This window comes from Dreissena polymorpha, chromosome 3 (genome assembly GCF_020536995.1).
Source record: "Dreissena polymorpha isolate Duluth1 chromosome 3, UMN_Dpol_1.0, whole genome shotgun sequence".
In the NCBI taxonomy this organism is placed as follows: Eukaryota; Metazoa; Mollusca; class Bivalvia; order Myida; family Dreissenidae; genus Dreissena; species Dreissena polymorpha.
The window spans coordinates 18,231,548-18,249,455 of record NC_068357.1 but is presented as its reverse complement, the minus strand read 5'-3'; the positions used below and the strand labels follow the sequence as shown (position 1 = coordinate 18,249,455).

General features: G+C 35.7%; 2 protein-coding genes across 7 annotated transcripts in view; both read left to right on the top strand.

The window, feature by feature from the left end:
* Positions 1–17,908, top strand: part of LOC127873151 (homeobox protein Nkx-2.2a-like) — a 384,621-nt gene that overhangs the window by 303,865 nt on the left and 62,848 nt on the right. The window lies entirely within an intron of this gene.
* The window catches only part of LOC127873150 (damage-control phosphatase ARMT1-like), a 32,540-nt gene that overhangs the window by 11,583 nt on the left and 3,049 nt on the right, over positions 1–17,908 (top strand). For both annotated transcript variants that reach the window (XM_052416812.1, XM_052416811.1), the window contains exons 2-5: positions 7,727–7,832; positions 8,249–8,359; positions 12,618–12,742; positions 14,761–14,926. In XM_052416812.1, coding sequence (XP_052272772.1) covers positions 7,758–7,832; positions 8,249–8,359; positions 12,618–12,742; positions 14,761–14,926 — 477 coding nt within the window. In that variant the 5' untranslated portion in view covers positions 7,727–7,757. The remainder of the gene's footprint in view (positions 1–7,726; positions 7,833–8,248; positions 8,360–12,617; positions 12,743–14,760; positions 14,927–17,908) is intronic.

Below are 17,908 nucleotides of genomic sequence, written 5' to 3'. Positions count from 1 at the left end.
CATATGTATATATATACACATAATCTTGTATACAACAACAACTACATGAATTTGATGTTGCCACGTTGACGACTTCGCTTGAGCGGAATTTGAATTTATTTCTATAAATAGCCCTACACAAACAAACTTGTAAAAACGGTTTGTTTTCTCATGTCTGTAACGACAAAAGTACTCCACTATAGGATGTAACGCGTAGTACTAATAAAGATTACCGACTTTGCAAAATTATATTTTAAAGGGGCCGTCCAACAGATTTTACGTTTTGGTCAATTGACATAATTAAAAAAGGTTGTCTCAGATTCGCAAATTTTCGTTTTAGTTATGATATTTTTTAGGAAATAGTAATACTGACCATTTACCATGCTCTTAAATATCTATTATATGCATCTTTTGATGATTTGAAAACCTGAAAATTATAAAGGCGTTGTGCGACGCTAAAAACGATTGAATAATTTGGAAAGTTCTGTTGTTGTGGTTTTATTTTGGGATACTACGAGGATTGCTTATATAGGTAAAAAATACATCCGCTCTAAGCATGAGTATGGATGGTTGAGTGGTCTAGGCGGGAGACTTTTTACTCCAGGACTACAGGGGTCAGTGGTTCAAGCCCTGTTCAGGGTTACTTAAAACTGACATTTTTTCCTTTTTTTGAATTGTATTCTTGTTTTGTTACTGGAGATTTTTAGTTCAAATGTTTAAATTTATCAATATAAAGCATTTCATGACAAGCTTCAATACATGCCAAAATCTGTTGGACGGCCCCTTTAAAGGCATTAAGCGAACAATAATGACACCCATTTGCTATGCTGTTTTCAGTAACTGTTTTCGGTCTCTGTTTTCTGTAGTATTTATTTGTTTCACAGTTTGAATTTGGCTTCTTGGAAAAATTGACTTCTATACAAATGAATAAAATAGAATTGGTTAATGTATTATCTATATCTATTTCTTCCTAACGTAATGAATACACACTGTTTTCGTATATTTTTTCACTGTTTTTGGGTGTCTGTGAAAAAACTTAATGCGTATTATTTTTATTAAAATAAATTGTATTATATAAACTTCTATTCTTTTTCAAACCAGACATAGGAAAAAGCGATGTTTTTGTCTTCATATTCAATGTTTTCATATATTAAAACACGATAAATTTTACTTTAATACGGTATCTAGTCATACCGACATATTGTATTGATATTGTTTTTTAGCTCACCTGATTTCTCAGGTGAGCTTTTGTGACCGGTCTTTGTCCGTCGTATGTCCGTCCTTCCGTCCGTCCTTTAACATTTGCTCGTAAACACTCTAGAGGCCACATTTCTTTTCCCATCTTCATGAAACTTGGTCAGAAGCTTTGTCCCAATGAAATCTCGGCCGAGTTCGAAACTGGGTTATGCCGGGTCAAAAACTAGGTCACTAGGTCAAAAAAAAGCAAAACCTTGTAAACACTGTAGAAGTCACATTTCATGCCCAATCTTCATGTAACTTTGTCAAAATGTTTGTCTTAATGATATCTTGGTTGAGTTTAAAAGTGGTTCCGATCCGTTGAAAAACATGGCCGCCAGTGGGCGGGGCAGTTTTCCTTATTTGGCTATAGAGAAACCTTGTTATCACTCTAAAAGTCACAATTTTTTCCCACTCATCATGAAAGTTGGTCAAAACATTGGTTCAATTAATGTCTCGGACGAGTTCCAAAATGATCGAGATCAGTGAAAAAACATGGCCGCCAGTGGGCGGGGCATTTTTCTCTATATGTATATAGTGGCAGTTTTCCCTATTTGGCTATAGAGAAACCTTGTAAACACTATAGAAGTCACAATTTTTTGTCAATCATCATAAAAGTTGGTCAAAACATTGGTTTTATTGATATCTTGGACGAGTTTGAAAATGGTCAGGATCGGTGAAAAAACATGGCCACCAGTGGGCGGGGCATTTTTCTCTATATGTATATAGTGAAAACATGTGAACACAGTAGAAGTCACATTTTTGGCCAAATTTTCATAAAATTTGCTCAGAACATTTGTTTTCTTGATACGAGAGTTGAGTTCAAAAATGGTTCTAGTCAGTTGAATAACATGGCTGCAGGGAGTGGAGCAGTTTTCTCATTATCCACTCCCCCCCCCCCCTTTTTTGAAGAAGAGGGGGTATATTGTTTTGCTCATGTTGGTCCGTCCGTCCACCAGATGGTTTCCGGATGATAACTCAAGAGCGCTTATGCCAAGGATCATGACACTTCATCGGTTCTTTGATCATGACTTGCAGATGACCCCAATTGATTTTCAGGTCACTAGGTCAAAGGTCAAGGTCACGATGACCCAAAATAGTAAAATGGTTTCCGGATGATAACTCAAGAACGCTTATGCCTAGGATCATGAAACTTCATAGGTACATTGATCATGACTCGAAGATGACCCCTATTGATTTTCAGGTCACTAGGTCAAAGGTCAAGGTCACAGTGACCCAAAGCAGTAAAATGGTTTCCGGATGATAACTCAATAACGCTTATGCCTAGGATCATGAAACTTCATAGATACATTGATCATGACTTGCAGATAAGCCCTATTGATTTTCAGGTCACTAGGTCAAAGGTCAAGGTCACGATTACCCGAAATAGTAAAATGGTTTCCGGATGATAACTCAATAACGCTTATGCCTAGCATCATGAAACTTCATAGGTACATTGATCATGACTCGAAGATGACCCCTATTGATTTTCAGGTCACTAGGTCAAAGGTCAAGGTCACGGTGACCTGAAATAGTAAAATGGTTTCTGGATGATAACTTAAGAAGGCTTATGCCTAGGATCATAAAACTTCATAGGTACAATGATCATGACTTGCAGATGACCCCTATTGATTTTCAGGTCACTAGGTCAAAGGTCAAGGTTATGGTGACCTGAAATAGTAAAATGGTTTCTGGATGATTACTCAAGAATGCTTATGCCTAGGTTCATGAAACTTCATAGGTATATTGATCAGGTCTCGCAGATGACCCCTATTGATTATCAGGTAACTAGGTCAAAGGTCAAGGTCACAGTGCCAAAAAACGTATTCACACAATGGCTGTCAAGGTCACGGTGACTCAACTTAGAAAAATGGTTTCCGGATGATAACTCAAGAATGCTTACGCCTAGGATCATGAAACTTCATAGGTACATTGATCATGACTCGCAGATGAAATAATGATGAAACTTGACCAGGATGTTTGTCTGGACAATATCTAGGTCAAGTTTGACATTTGGTAAAGATTAAATGAACGGACTCCTCTCAGGTGAGCGAACTAGGGCCATCTTGGCCCTCTTGTCATATATTAAAACACAGTAAATTTTACTTTCGGTATCTAGTCATACCGACATATTGTATTGATTTCGTTTTACATAAAACAGGCTAGTCCTAATACATACTGTATATACTACTAGGACTAGACGTTATTGGTAGGTTCCAAGCTTGTTTAGCTTGACTATTATATATGAAATATATATAGTGGAGCTATCCTACTTATCCTGGCGTCGGCGTTTCCGTTCAGTTAGCGTAAGCGTGCAAATGTTAAAGTTTTCGTACTATCCCATTATTTTCATTGTCCCTTGACATATTGCTTTCATATTTTGCATACTTGTTTACCAACATGACCCCAACTTATAAACAAGAGCAAATAACTCTATCAAGCATTTTGTCATAATAATGGCCCCTTTTCCACTTAGAATATGCAGCAAATGTTAAAGTTTTCATACTACCCCATTTATTTTTAGCTCGACTATTATATATGAAATATATATAGTGGAGCTATCCTACTCACCCCGGCGTCGGCATTTCCGTTCCGTTAGCGTTAGCGTGCAAATGTTAAAGTTTCGTACTACTCCAATTATTTTCATTGTCCCTTGACATATTGCTTTCATATTTTGCATACTTGATTACCATCATGAACCCAACCTGTTAACAAGAGCAGACAACTGTATCAAGCATTTTGACAGAATTATGGCCCCTTTTATACTTAGAATATGCATATTATTGATAAATCGATGTTAAAGTTTGCGTACTACCCAAAATATTTCCTGTGTCCCTTGACATATTGCTTTCATATTTTGCATACTTGATTACCATCATGACCCCAAGCTATAAACAAGAGCAGACAACTGTATCAAGCATTTTGACAGAATTATGGCCCCTTTTATACTTAGAATATGCATATTATTGATAAATCTATGTTAAAGTTTGCGTACTAACCCAAATATTTCCTGTGTCCCTTGACATATTGCTTTCATATTTTGCATAATTGTTAACCATCATGACCCAACCTATAAACAAGAGCAGACAACTGTATCAAGCATTTTGACAGAATTATTGCCCCTTTTATACTTAGAATATGCATATTATTGATAAATCTATGTTGAAGTTTGACAAAACAACACTTACCTGACATACCACAATGCACTCCACTCAAACCATCCCCCACGCCCCTCCCCCAGAACCCACCCCCCCCCCCCCAAAAAAAAATTATTATTTTTCTTATTTTTGAAAGATCATCTATTAGATGATCACACATCCACATTATACCCCCCTCCCCCACTCCATGATGGCTTACGTTATACTGTCAAGCACTCGAATAGTCGAGTGCGCTGTCCTCTGACAGCTCTTGTCATTGTCCCTTGACATATTGCTTTCATATTTTGCATACTTGTATACCAACATCACCCCAACCTATAAACAAGAGCAGACAACTCTATCAAGCATTTTGTCATAATTATTGCCCCTTTTATACTTAGAATATGCATATTATTGATAAATCAATGTTAAAGTTTGCGTACTACCCCCAAATATTTCCTATATCCTTTGACATATTGCTTTTTTATGTTGCATACTTGTTTACCAACATGACCCCAAACTATAAACAAGAGCCGACCACTGTATCAAGCATTTTGACATAATTATGGCCCCTTTTACACTAATTGAACATTTTGCTTAAATTGCCATAACTTCTTTATTTATGATCACATTTTATTATTACTTTGACAAAACAACACTTACCTGAATACCACAATGGATTCCACCCAAACAATACCCCACGCCCCTACCCAGAATCCCTTCCCCCCAACCTCCCCCCCCCCCAATATTTTTTTAAACATCATCTAATAAATGACCCCACCCCACATTATACCCCCCTCTCGCCTCCCCCCCCTACCCCCCCCCCCATTTTTAGCTCATCTATTTTTTGAAAAAAAATTATGAGCTATTGTCATCACCTTGGCGTCGGCGTCTGCGTCGGCGTCCGGTTAAGTTTTGCGTTTAGGTCCACTTTTCTCAGAAAGTATCAATGCTATTGCATTCAAACTTGGTACACTTACTTACTATCATGAGGGGACTGGGCAGGCAAAGTTTGATAACTCTGGCGTGCATTTTGACTGAATTATGTGCCCTTTTTATACTTAGAAAATTGAAAATTTTGGTTAAGTTTTGCGTTTAGGTCCACTTTTTTCAGAAAGTATCAATGCTATTGCATTCAAACTTGGTACACTTACTTACTATCATGAGGGGACTGGACACGCAAAGTAAGATAACTCTGGCATGCATTTTGACAGAATTATGTGCCCTTTTTATACTTAGAAAATTGAAAATTTTGGTTAAGTTTTGTGTTAAGGTCCATTTTATTCCTTAAGTATCAAAGCTATTGCTTTCATACTTGCAACACTTACTAACTACCGTAAGGGGACTGTGCAGGCAAAGTTATGTAACTTTGACTGGCATTTGGACGGAATTATGGGCCCTTTATACTTAGAAAATTGAAAGTTTGGTTAAGTTTTGTGTTTTGGTCCACTTTACCCCTAAAGTATCATAGATATTGCTATCATACTTGGAACACTCGCAAACTATCATAAGGGTACAGTAAAAGGACAAGTTGCATAACTCTGGATGTCATTTTTACGGAATTATGGCCCTTTTTTGACTTAGTAACTTTGAATATATGGTTAAATTTTGTGTTTCGATCCACTTTACTTCTTAAGTATCAAGGCTATTGCTTTCAAACTTCAAATACTTTCATGCTATCATGAGGTTACTGTACCTGGCAAGTTGAATTTTACCTTGACTTTTGAATGACCTTGACTCTCAAGGTCAAATTATTAAATTTCTCTTAAATTGCCATAACTTCTTTATTTATGATTAGATTTGATTGATACTTTGACAAAACTACTCTTACCTGACATACCACAATAGACTCCACCCAAACCATCGCCCGTGCCCCCCCCCCCAACCCCCCCCCCCCCTATTTTTTTTTTTTTTTTTTTTTTTTTAAGATCATCTCACAAATGACCACCACACCCTCACACTATACCCCCCCCCCCACCCCACCCCCTCCCCAATTTTTTTTTAAACGGTTAAAAAACTAAACTATTTATTTTGATTATTTTATGTTTGAAATACCGTCCAACCATCGCACCCAAGAATCCCCACCCCCCACCCCCCCTCCCCCCACCCGAATCCCCCCCCCCCCCCCTATTTTTTTTTTTTTTTTTTTTTTTTTTTAAGATCATCTCACAAATTACCACCACACCCTCACACTATACCCCCCCACCTCACCCCCCCCCCCCCATTTTTTTATGAAACGGTTAAAAAAACACAAATATTTATTTTAATTATTTTATGTTTGAAATACTGTCCAACCATCGCACCCAAGAATCCCCCCCCCCCACCCCCCCCACCCCCCCCCCCCCCCCCCGATTTTTTTTTTCCTTTTTTTCGCATTTTTGGAAGAAAATGTAATAAATGTCCACACCCCCACACAATGCACCGCTCTTCACTCCACCCCTCCCTCCTTTGTGATTGAAAATGAGAGTCCCTTCACCTTTAAAAAGAAAATAGATGAGCGGTCTGCACCCGCAATGCGGTGCTCTTGTTTTTTTTAAACATCGTCTAATAAATTACCACACACCACATAATACCCCCCCTCTCAACCCCCCCCCCCCTACCCCCCCCCCCAAAAAAAAAGAAAAAAAGATTATTTGTTTTCCTTTCTTTATTTTTGAAAGATCGTCTAATAAATGACCACACCCCAAATTATACCCCCTCTCAAACCCCCCCCCCCCCCCCCCCCCCTTAAAAAAAAAAAAAAAAAAAATTCCTTTTTTTATTTTTGAAAGATCGTCTTATCAATTATTGAATATGAACAATTTCCCCTCGATGGCTTATGTTATACTGTCAAGAACTTGAATAGTCGAAAGTGCTGTCCTCTGACAGCTCATGTTTAATGAGACACCTAGGCTCAGACACTTGCTTTTCTGACCCCATTATATTATACTGATGCAGTGTAAAAGTGTAACAAAAGCACCATTCTCTATCATCTAAGCTATTTATTGGTTCTTACCTATCGACACTTCATTTTACTTTTTATGCCCCTGGATCGAATGACGGGGGTATATTGTTTTTGGCCTGTCTTTCATTGTATGTGTGTGTCCCAAAACTTTAACCTTGGTCATAACTTTTGCAATATTGAAGATAGCAACTTGATATTTGGCATGCATGTGTATCTCATGGAGCTGCACATTTTGAGCGGTGAAAGGTCAAGGTCATCTTTCAAGGTCAAAGGTCTTTTTTTTTTAAATAGCTGCCGTGCATTTTCAAAGCGCAGTAGGGGTCATTGCATTTCACAAACACAGCTCTTGTTTTAGTTCATATAACATTTATCTGTTTTTTCATTTTGTACATTAATATAATGTTTTTAATTTACTTAAATATGATTTCAGTTCATTTGCATACAAGACAGTGAAAGATCGTATGCCAGTAATCGTAGCAAAAGTTGCAGATTCTGTGTTCAGAGCACAATCCACTATCAAAGAAAGTCATGGAGAGGTAAGTGTAATAAAATTTAGTTCAGCTTTCTTACAGATCATACACTCTATATATTACATTTAAATTTTCATGAACATTTAGTTAACATATCAAATTCAATGGAAATTCTGGTTTTGTTTCTAGAAATAAGTGTTAACAGCATAGACATGTCTTTATTGAATACTAGTATGCTAACTTATTTTTGTTATTTTATATAAGCCAGGATACATCATTAATTAGTAAATGTAAAATTATGATTAATTCATTTGCTGCTATATTAAAATACTTTATTATGCAGAACACAAAGTTAAAAAATACAATCAGTTTCCATAAATTATGTCATGCTCTTTTTAAAAACTATGTATGAAAATAATTAACCATAATTATACATTTCTTAAGTTGATTTTTATCTTATTGTCGTCATTGTTTTAATATAGAAAGGAAGTGAAGATTTGAAAACCATAGCTGGATGTGTGTCAAAGCTTAGAAATGAGATGATGACTAATAAAGTCCTGATACCAATTGAGGACAGTAGGTCAGACACAAAGGTTAGTTCTTTATTGGTAAAAAAATACAATTTTTAAATCACCAGAGCAAGAAATGTTATCAGTCAATGTACAGCCTCTTGCACTGTGCATTGTCAACTTAAAGCTCGTAACCACTAAAGTTGATAAAGCTTCAGCTCATCACAGAAAATCTTGGTCAGATTTTTTTGACAGAATCAAGGCAAGGTTTGAATCTTGAGTCAATAACTCAGTCATCGTGTAATATCTTAGGGAAATCTTATAACTAGGCTAGAAGATACAGTTGTAACTTAATCTGGATGAATCTTGGTCAGAATGTCAATCTTGACAATAAAGACTCTGAACTTGAATCTGGGTCGAGCGGGGACAAACATTAGGTCACCCTGTCAAATCTTTATAAACCAGGGTTCGACATTAACTTTTTTTACAGCAAGACCGTCGGACCAGCTCCTCTTAAAATGTACTAGCCCGAGCCTGATGTCTACTAGACCATAAATGACATAGCAAAGAACACAATTGTGTCATGTAACTGTTTAATCAGGATTAATCAGTAAATAATCAGTGAACACCAGATTTTTTATGCATAGAGTAAAACAATAAAATAATCCTTTTTTTGCTTTTCTTCGTCAAATTCAAGCCATGGGAACTGACTCGATTTTCCATCTAGGATAAAATTGACGTTTTCGTGTTTCTTCATATTTTCGTTTCGTGTCAGTTAAGCGTCGGATTCTTTTTTATTAACTGATTTGTCGGACAAAAATCCGAACTTGAACAAAGCCATTCTTTAAATTACATTATCTTGTCTGCTACGCAAAAATGTTTACATTGACGATACCGACTTTCCATAGAAGTCGTAAAATCATGCTCTACAGTTTTACGACACTGCAGAAAATCATATTCATGACAACTTGACCAATTGAAACAAGCAATTTCTGCAGGAAGCTCTCCTTTGCGTCTAAAAATAGCGATGAATCACGTGAATGCTCCGCGTTTATTTAAATATACTAGTTTTGTTTTAATGTAAATAACGGATACAAGAGTAATTTTACACATTAAAAGTAAAGGTTTTCACAGCAGTTATTTATAGTTATATGAATCGGTATAGATTTTTTTTAAATTTATGTACGACCAGTCGGATAGCCCGCAGTTTTACTAGCCCGACCACCGATCTTACTAGACAATGTCTGTCGGACGTGCCTTAGTGTCGAACCCTGTAAACAAACTTGTTTCCTCTCTAGAAGCCTTATTTATGACTCAGTCTTGCTGAAACTGTGTAAGATGTTACATTATTGGGATTGAAAACCATGGCTAGAGCACCCTGCTTAACACGCAACTCTTCTTTTACCAGTCTATGCAATCTTACTACATGCATCCCCTTTTAATGTGTATTTGACATACATTTCACCTGGCAGTTTGGTTATGGTGCTTAAATAAAAATATATTGTAAATATATAAAACTAATTTATAAATAAGAATATCATTTTACCAATTTTCTATGTCTGCACTCTGTCCATCCTATATTTATAATAATACATACAGGATTTAGTGGGAAATCATGGCTTAGTATATTCCTCATAAATATGTTGAATTTCAACCAGATCATCCACAATTCAGTGTTTTCAGTGTACTTTCATGGTTTATCTCCCATGCAATTAATCTTGGTTAAAAAAGGTTATCTTCACTTGATCTATGTAAAGTGTAAATCTGGGTTACAGGAAGTCAAAAACTGGGTCACAAATCTTCAACAATGTTTGTGCCTTAAAGGTAAGCACTTTAGAGTCAATATGGCAATCTTGTTTATTGAACTAAGTTCAAGGGTAAATTTATTGAACCAGGAAGTAAACAGGGCCACCAATGGAATGCAGCTGGCATATTGTAAGGGTTGAGAATTTATTAAGAATAAAATGTGTTATGTCTTTTGCATCACGTAATTTAGAGGCATAAAACACCATGTGTACCAATATTCTAAGAGAATTAAAATGTAAATTAATTTAACAATATTTAGCTCCACTGGCCAGAGGCCAGCGTGGCTTATGTCATGGTCCTGTGTCCGTCGTGTGTGCGTTAACTTTTTCTTTAAACATCTTCTCCTCCTAAACTTCAAGTCCAATTATGATAAAACTTCTCGCAAATGTTCCTGGGGTGAACCTCTTTCAAATTTGTTCAAATTATGCTCCTGGGGTCAAATTTGACCCCACCCCGGGGTTCAATAAATTGAACATATGCTTTTATAAAGCCTATTTTGTACAAACTTTAAAATCTTCTTGTCCATAACCATTGGGCCTAGTGCTACCACATTTGGTATGTTGTGACATTTAATTGTTCTCTACTTTGTTTGTTTAAATTATGCCCCTGGGGTCAAATTTGACTCTGCCCTAGAGGTCACAAAAAAGAACATAGGCTTAAATAAGGCCTATTTTGGGCAAACTTTAAAAATCTTCTTGTCCATAACCATATGACATAGGGCTACCAAATTTGGTATGTAGTGACATCTAATAGTCCTCTACCAAGTTTGTTCAAATTAAGCCCCTGGGATCAAATTTGACGGTTCCTCAGGGGTCACAAAATTGTACATATGCTAATATTGGGCCTATTTTGTGCAAACTTTAAGTCTTTTTGTCCATAACCATTGGGCCTATTTCTACAAAATTTGGTGTGTATTAAAATCTTAAAGTTCTCTACCAAGTTTGTTATGCCCCTGGATTGAAAGATCGGGGGTATATTGTTTTTGGACTGTCTGTCATTGTATGTGTGTGTGTGTGTGTGTGTGTGTCCCAAAACTTTAACCTTGGTCATAACTTTTGCAATATTAAAGATACAACTTGATATTTGGCATGCATGTGTATCTCATGGAGCTGCACATTTTAAGTGGTGAAAGGTCAAGGTCATCTTTCACGGTCAAAGGTAAAAAAAACAAATTCAAAAACTTTAACCAAAACTTTAACCTTCTTCATAACTTTTGCAATATTGAAGATAGCAACTTGATATTTGGCATGCATGTGTATCTCATGGAGCTGCAAATTTTGAGTGGTGAAAGGTCAAGGTCATCCTTCAAGGTCAAAGGTCAAATTTATGGCTTCAAAGGGGCGCAATAGGGGGCATTGTGTTTGTGACAAACACATCTCTTTTTCAAATTATGCCCCTGGGGTCAAATTCGACCCTGCACCGGGGGTCACAAAAATGAACATATTCTTAAATATGGCCTCTTTTGTTCAAACTTAAAAAATCTTCTTGTTCATAATTATAGAGCCTAGGGCTACTAAATTTGGTATGTAGTGGCATCTAATAGTCCTCTACCAAATTTGTTCAAATTAATCCCCTGGACTCAAATTTACTTTGCCCAGGGGTCACAAAACTGAACATATGCTTATATAAAGCCTATTTTGTGCATACTTTAAAAATCTTCCTGTCCATAACCATTGGGCCTAGGGCTACCAAATTTGGTATATAGTGACATCTTATAGTTCTCTACCAAGTTTGTTCAAATTATGCCCCAGGGGCCAAATTTATCCCTTGAAGGCTCCCATTAAAAAGTTGTTCAAAAAAATTTGATTCGTCAAAAAACATGGCCACAGGAAGTCGTTGAACTTTGCTTGTTTATGCTTTTTTGTTAATTATTCATTATAGGATGAATAAACTATTTTCTAAAAAACAGTGGAGCGATACAGGGCCATCATGGCCCTCTTGTTTATATTGTGACAACAGTTATTATTTCATTCTCTTTTTATTTGAAATATTCTTACAAAACTTCTTGTTCTTGATGTTTTTTTCCATATGCCTATTTATATCCTGGATTATTGCATCAGACAAATGAGACATCAATGCACCCACATGCATTGCATCCACATTTTCCCACAATATGTGTAAACAACATACTAAGGTTATCTCCGATAGAGTATAAGACTACATAAACATCAATGGTGTGTTCCGTTCCCTTTAGCATACCTAGTAACTAAGGCTATCTCAGATAGAGCATTAGACTACATAAATATCAATGGTGGGTTCGGTTCCCTTTAGCATACCTTGTGAATAGTTGTCTTACTATTTCTTCGGCAATGCTCCATCTACCTCTGTAGTTTGGATGTTTTTAATTACCAGCATAATTGGTTGAACTGAGTACTGGTTAACAAACCTATCCATGATAAGTGTGACTTACTGTTACTGCTATGTGATATTACAAAAAATATATTATTGTTAAACAAACAATAAACAGCTGTTAAAAAGAACAAAATTCCAAATTAAGAAATAAACTTAACAATAATTTTTCTTTTCATATTCCCAGACATGGAACGCCTATTTGACTGAGGTGACCACACAAGAGGGCCAGGCACCAGCATGGTTCACCAGTCCCTGGCTGTATGTGGAGTGCTACATGTACAGGCGCATACAGGAGGCCGTAGAGAAGTGGTATGCTTTATACGATCCTTGCTCTGGGAAAACTGGGTCTAATACATGTACATTAAGTGTAATCTTAGATTAGCCTGTGATGTCCGCACATTCTAATCAGGGACGATACTTTCGATATCAAATGGATTTACATTAAGTGTAATCCCAGATTAGCCTGTGATATCCACACATGCCGATCAGGGAAGACACTTTCAACCTAATATTGATTTTTGCAAGGAGAAGACTTCCTTTAAATGAAAAATACCATAAAAGCAGAAAGTCTCATCCCTGATTAGCCTGTGCAGACTGCAAAAGTCTAGTTTGGGAAAACACTTAACTCACATGCATTACATCCAGTTTTTCAGAGCGAGGCTCATATGTTTGTACATACTCCAAATACCTACTTTGAGGATATCCCTATTACCAGGAATTTCCGCACCATTTATCTGTTATCGCCTTTTGTCTGTTGTTTGTGGTGGTTCTTTAACATTTGCCTTGCCAACACTAAAGAGGCAGCATTTATTGCCCAATCTTCATGAGATTTTATCAGAAAATGTGTCCCAATCATATCGCAGGCAAGTTTGAAACTTGGTCACATGGATTTAAAAACTAGGTCAAATTTTAGAAAAAAACTTGTGAACACTAGAAGCAACATTTTGCCAATCTTCATGAAAATTAGTCATATGATTTGACCAATTATATCTCTGCAGTTTTAGGAAGTGGGTCATCTGGTGTCAAGAGCTAGGTCACTATATCAGATTTAATGAAGAAACTTGTGAACAATCCAGAGGCAACATTTATTGCCCAATCTTCATGAAAATTAAACAATACATTTTCCCGAATTATACCTCCGCAGAGAACAAAACTGGGTCATGTTGGGTCAAGAACTAGGTCACCAGGCCAAATTAAGGAAAAAGCTTGTGTTTTACAAGCCTCATTTATGGACTAATCTTCATGAAACTTGGTCAGAATATTTATCCTAATGATATCTCATTCGAGTTTGAAACTTATTCATGTTGTGTAAAAAAACTAGTTTCTAGGTCAAATAAAAAAAAACTGCATGTGAATACTTTAGTGGCCTAATTTAAATTCCAATCTTCATGAAACTTTGTCAAAACATTTGTTCCAATGAGATCTTTAACTAGTTTGAAACTTAGTCATGTTGAATAAAAAACTAAGTTGCTAGGTCAAATTGAAGAGAAAGCTCGTGAACACTAGAGATCAATTTAATCACCAAGTCTTCATGAAACTTAATGTTATTGCCTCAGGGGCTTTGGCCATGTTGCCCTCTTGTTTTAAAAATTTTAATTGTTTTGATTGAAGAAGAAAAACCAAATCTCTTTGAAGAGATTTGTTGCTCTTTTAAAACTGTTAAGTGCTTTTATGCCCATTATACCCATTTAAGTCTTAGATATGCACTGTTTTGAATATTTTAATGAACCAGTTAGCTATTTTATGTAGTATACTGGTAGTTAAATAGGTTAAATATTGAAGATTTATAGAATAGTTCAAGATCATAGTTAAAACATTTTGTTTTGTGATGATTTGTCCATTTCATTAGTTATTTACACAAACTTTCGTCATTTTTTTAATACTGACTTGTATAAACAAATTAATAAATACATGAATGTAAAATAGTGTGCAATTTTTTAATGTGAATGGTTTTTGCTTTTTAAATAAAGTGACTTTTTGCCAATACAACAGTACATTTCTTTTACATACAACCTGCCTTCTGTTCACAGTCCATGCATGAAGCAGTATGAGAGAGAATGAGAGAGCTCTGGTCAGCTCCCATGAGGCGATTTACATCCTCTAGGAAAGTGGGTCTTAATGCATGTGTGTAAAGAATTGTCCCAGATCAGCCTGTGCAGTCAGCACAGGCTAATCAGGGATGTCATTTTCTGCTCAAACTTGTTGTTTGTTGAAAGGATTTCCTTAAAACAAAAAATTCTATTAAAGTGAGAAGTGTCCATGAAATGCCTGTGCAGACTGCACAGGCTAATCTAGGACAACACTATGCACATGCTTGCTGTTCACAGTTCGTGCTTGACGCAGTATGATGTGTTCAGAGCAGAGAAGGAGGTGGCTCTATCAGGGTCTCAGGAGGCTGTTCACACTCTCGTCAAGTTCCTATTCTCCCTCGTTAAGGAAATTGAGGGCGGCAAAGAGTCAAACACCAGGGAACTATTTGATCAATTTATGCAGGTACCCATTTAACCCTTTCCCTCACGGAAGCAAACTCAGAAGAGTAACTCAGAGGCTGTTCAGGTTTCATGTTTTTGGCTTCTCATCAGTAACTTTGGGTTGGAAATGAAGCCTTTGAAATTGAATCTTTTAAGAAAGTTCTTTAATTAAATTTGATTTTCTTAGTGACCTCAAGCAGGTGAAAATGCATGTCTGAGCTGTACAGGGCTACGTAACTTAATACTAGGTAATACCAGTCATTGAAATGTTTAGTTTGATAAAGCAGCTTATTCTATTACTGGGGACAAAGAAAATGTTATAAGCCACTCTAAATTAAAAAAAAAATCTTGGTGCACAATTAACCAATGCAGGGTTTTTAGGCTAAAGGTTGTCCACACTGCCACACGTAAGGAAAAAAATATAGAAAAATACTGCATTGCTGGATACAACTGCTTATTTAAATGACTGGGTAGCAGTATGTATATCTGGGAATGGTGATGCTCTTAAAAGGTTATGTTTATTATTGGAAATGCAAATACATGTGTGACATTGTCAAGTAATTATTCGCAGCGTTCAATTGCTTAGCATTTCCAATCGCACAGTGTTTTTTTGCCCAGCATTGACATTGCCTCTGCATTTTAAATGCCCAGATTTCCAATTCTTAGCATTTCAATTGCCGAACATTTATGTTTCTTAGTATTTTAATTGCTACCCATTTCCACTGTTCAGCACTTTCATTCTAAAGCATGGCCAATGCACAGCATAACCATTGTATAACATTACCGTTGTATGATTGTAATCCATTTTCATCATCAGAATTACTGATTTCTATGATTAACATGGCCTTACATAACGATTGTAGAGAATAATCTTTGTTAACATGGAAATATTGTATCATATAAATGATGTTGTGATGATGAATCTTATCTTTTATTTTAGAGTTTCCTGAATTATAAAACTGAAAGATATTAGACATTTTCAAGGAAAGAAAATTATATATTTGTCCATGGTTTTGACATTGGATGTTAAGAGCATTTATACTGTTACGAACTGCTTGTCATGCTTGATAATGGTTAGGCAAGGCTCTGTTGATGCTAGTAAGTGGTTTTTGTAAGCAATGTTTATGTTTAATATTTGTTATGCTTAACAATAATAATGTTTGTTATTTGTTATGCCAATAGTACTGTAATGTTGGTCATTGATGATGTTGATTAATGATAATGTTGTGTAATGATTATTTTTTACAATAGTAATGCTTTGCAATGGTAATGCTTTGCAAAGGTTATTTTTCACACCAATAATGTTGGGAAATGGTAATGTTGGCAAATAGTTATGTTGAACAATAATTATTATTGTTATGCTGGGAAATAGTTATGTGGGTCACAGATAAAGTTGGGAATAGATAATATTTTGCAATGTTTTTGTTGGACCATTTTGGGCATTTATCATATTGGGCAAAGGTTATGTTGGACAATTGTAATTCTGCACAATAACAATAATGTTCAATGGTAATGTTTGACATTGATAATGTTAGTTACGTATTATGTTTGGTAATGCCTGAATGGTAATATTTGATGATAGTATAAATAATTCTGTACAATTGTTGCGCTTTGCAAGTTAATGCTGTAAAATGGTAATGTCAGACAATTATAATGTTAGCCATTGATACTAATTGTTTATGCTTATGTTTGGTAATGGAATTGTGTGACAATAGCTATAATAACTAATACCTCACAATGGTATATGCACATTGGTAATACTGTACCATGTTGGTGCTATTGAAAAGTAAATCTTCACAATGGTAACACTACGCAATGTTGATGCTGTAGAATAGTTAAACTTTACAATGGTAATGATTCTAAATGGTGATGCTGTAGAATAGTAAAGCTTTAAAATGAAAACACTGTAAAGTATTGATACTGTACAAGGCTAATACTGTACAATGGTAATACTTTTCAAGGGTAATACTGTTCAATGGTAATACTTTTCAAGGGTAATACTGTTCAATGGTAATACTTTTCAAGGGTAAGACTGTACAATGGTAATACTTTTCAAGGGTAATACTGTACAATGGTAATACTGTACAATGGTAATACTGTACAATGGTAAAACTTTTCAATGATAATACTGTACAATGGTAATACTTTTCAAGGGTAATACTGTACAATGGTAAAACTTTTCAAGGGTAATACTGTGCAATGGTAATACTTTTCAAGGGTAATACTGTGCAATGGTAATACTTTTCAATGGTAATACTGTACAATGGTAATACTTTTCAAGGGTAATACTGTACAATGGTAAAACTTTTCAAGGGTAATACTGTGCAATGGTAATACTTTTCAAGGGTAATACTGTACAATGGTAATACTTTTCAATGGTAATACTGTACAATGGTAATACTTTGCAAGGGTTATACTGTACAATGGTAATACTTTTCAAGGGTAATACTGTACAATGGTAATACTTTTCAAGGGTAATACTGTACAATGGTAATACTTTTCAAGGGTAATACTGTTCAATGGTAAAACTTTTCAAGGGTAATACTGTGCAATGGTAATACTTTTCAAGGGTAATACTGTACAATGGTAAAACTTTTCAAGGGTAATACTGTGCAATGGTAATACTTTTCAAGGGTAATACTGTTCAATGGTAATACTTTTCAAGGGTAATACTGTTCAATGGTAATACTTTTCAAGGGTAAGACTGTACAATGGTAATACTTTTCAAGAGTAATACTGTACAATGGTAATACTGTACAATGGTAATACTGTACAATGGTAATACTTTTCAATGATAATACTGTACAATGGTAATACTTTTCAAGGGTAATACTGTACAATGGTTAAACTTTTCAAGGGTAATACTGTGCAATGGTAATACTTTTCAAGGGTAATACTGTGCAATGGTAATACTTTTCAATGGTAATACTGTACAATGGTAATACTTTTCAAGGGTAATACTGTACAATGGTAAAACTTTTCAAGGGTAATACTGTGCAATGGT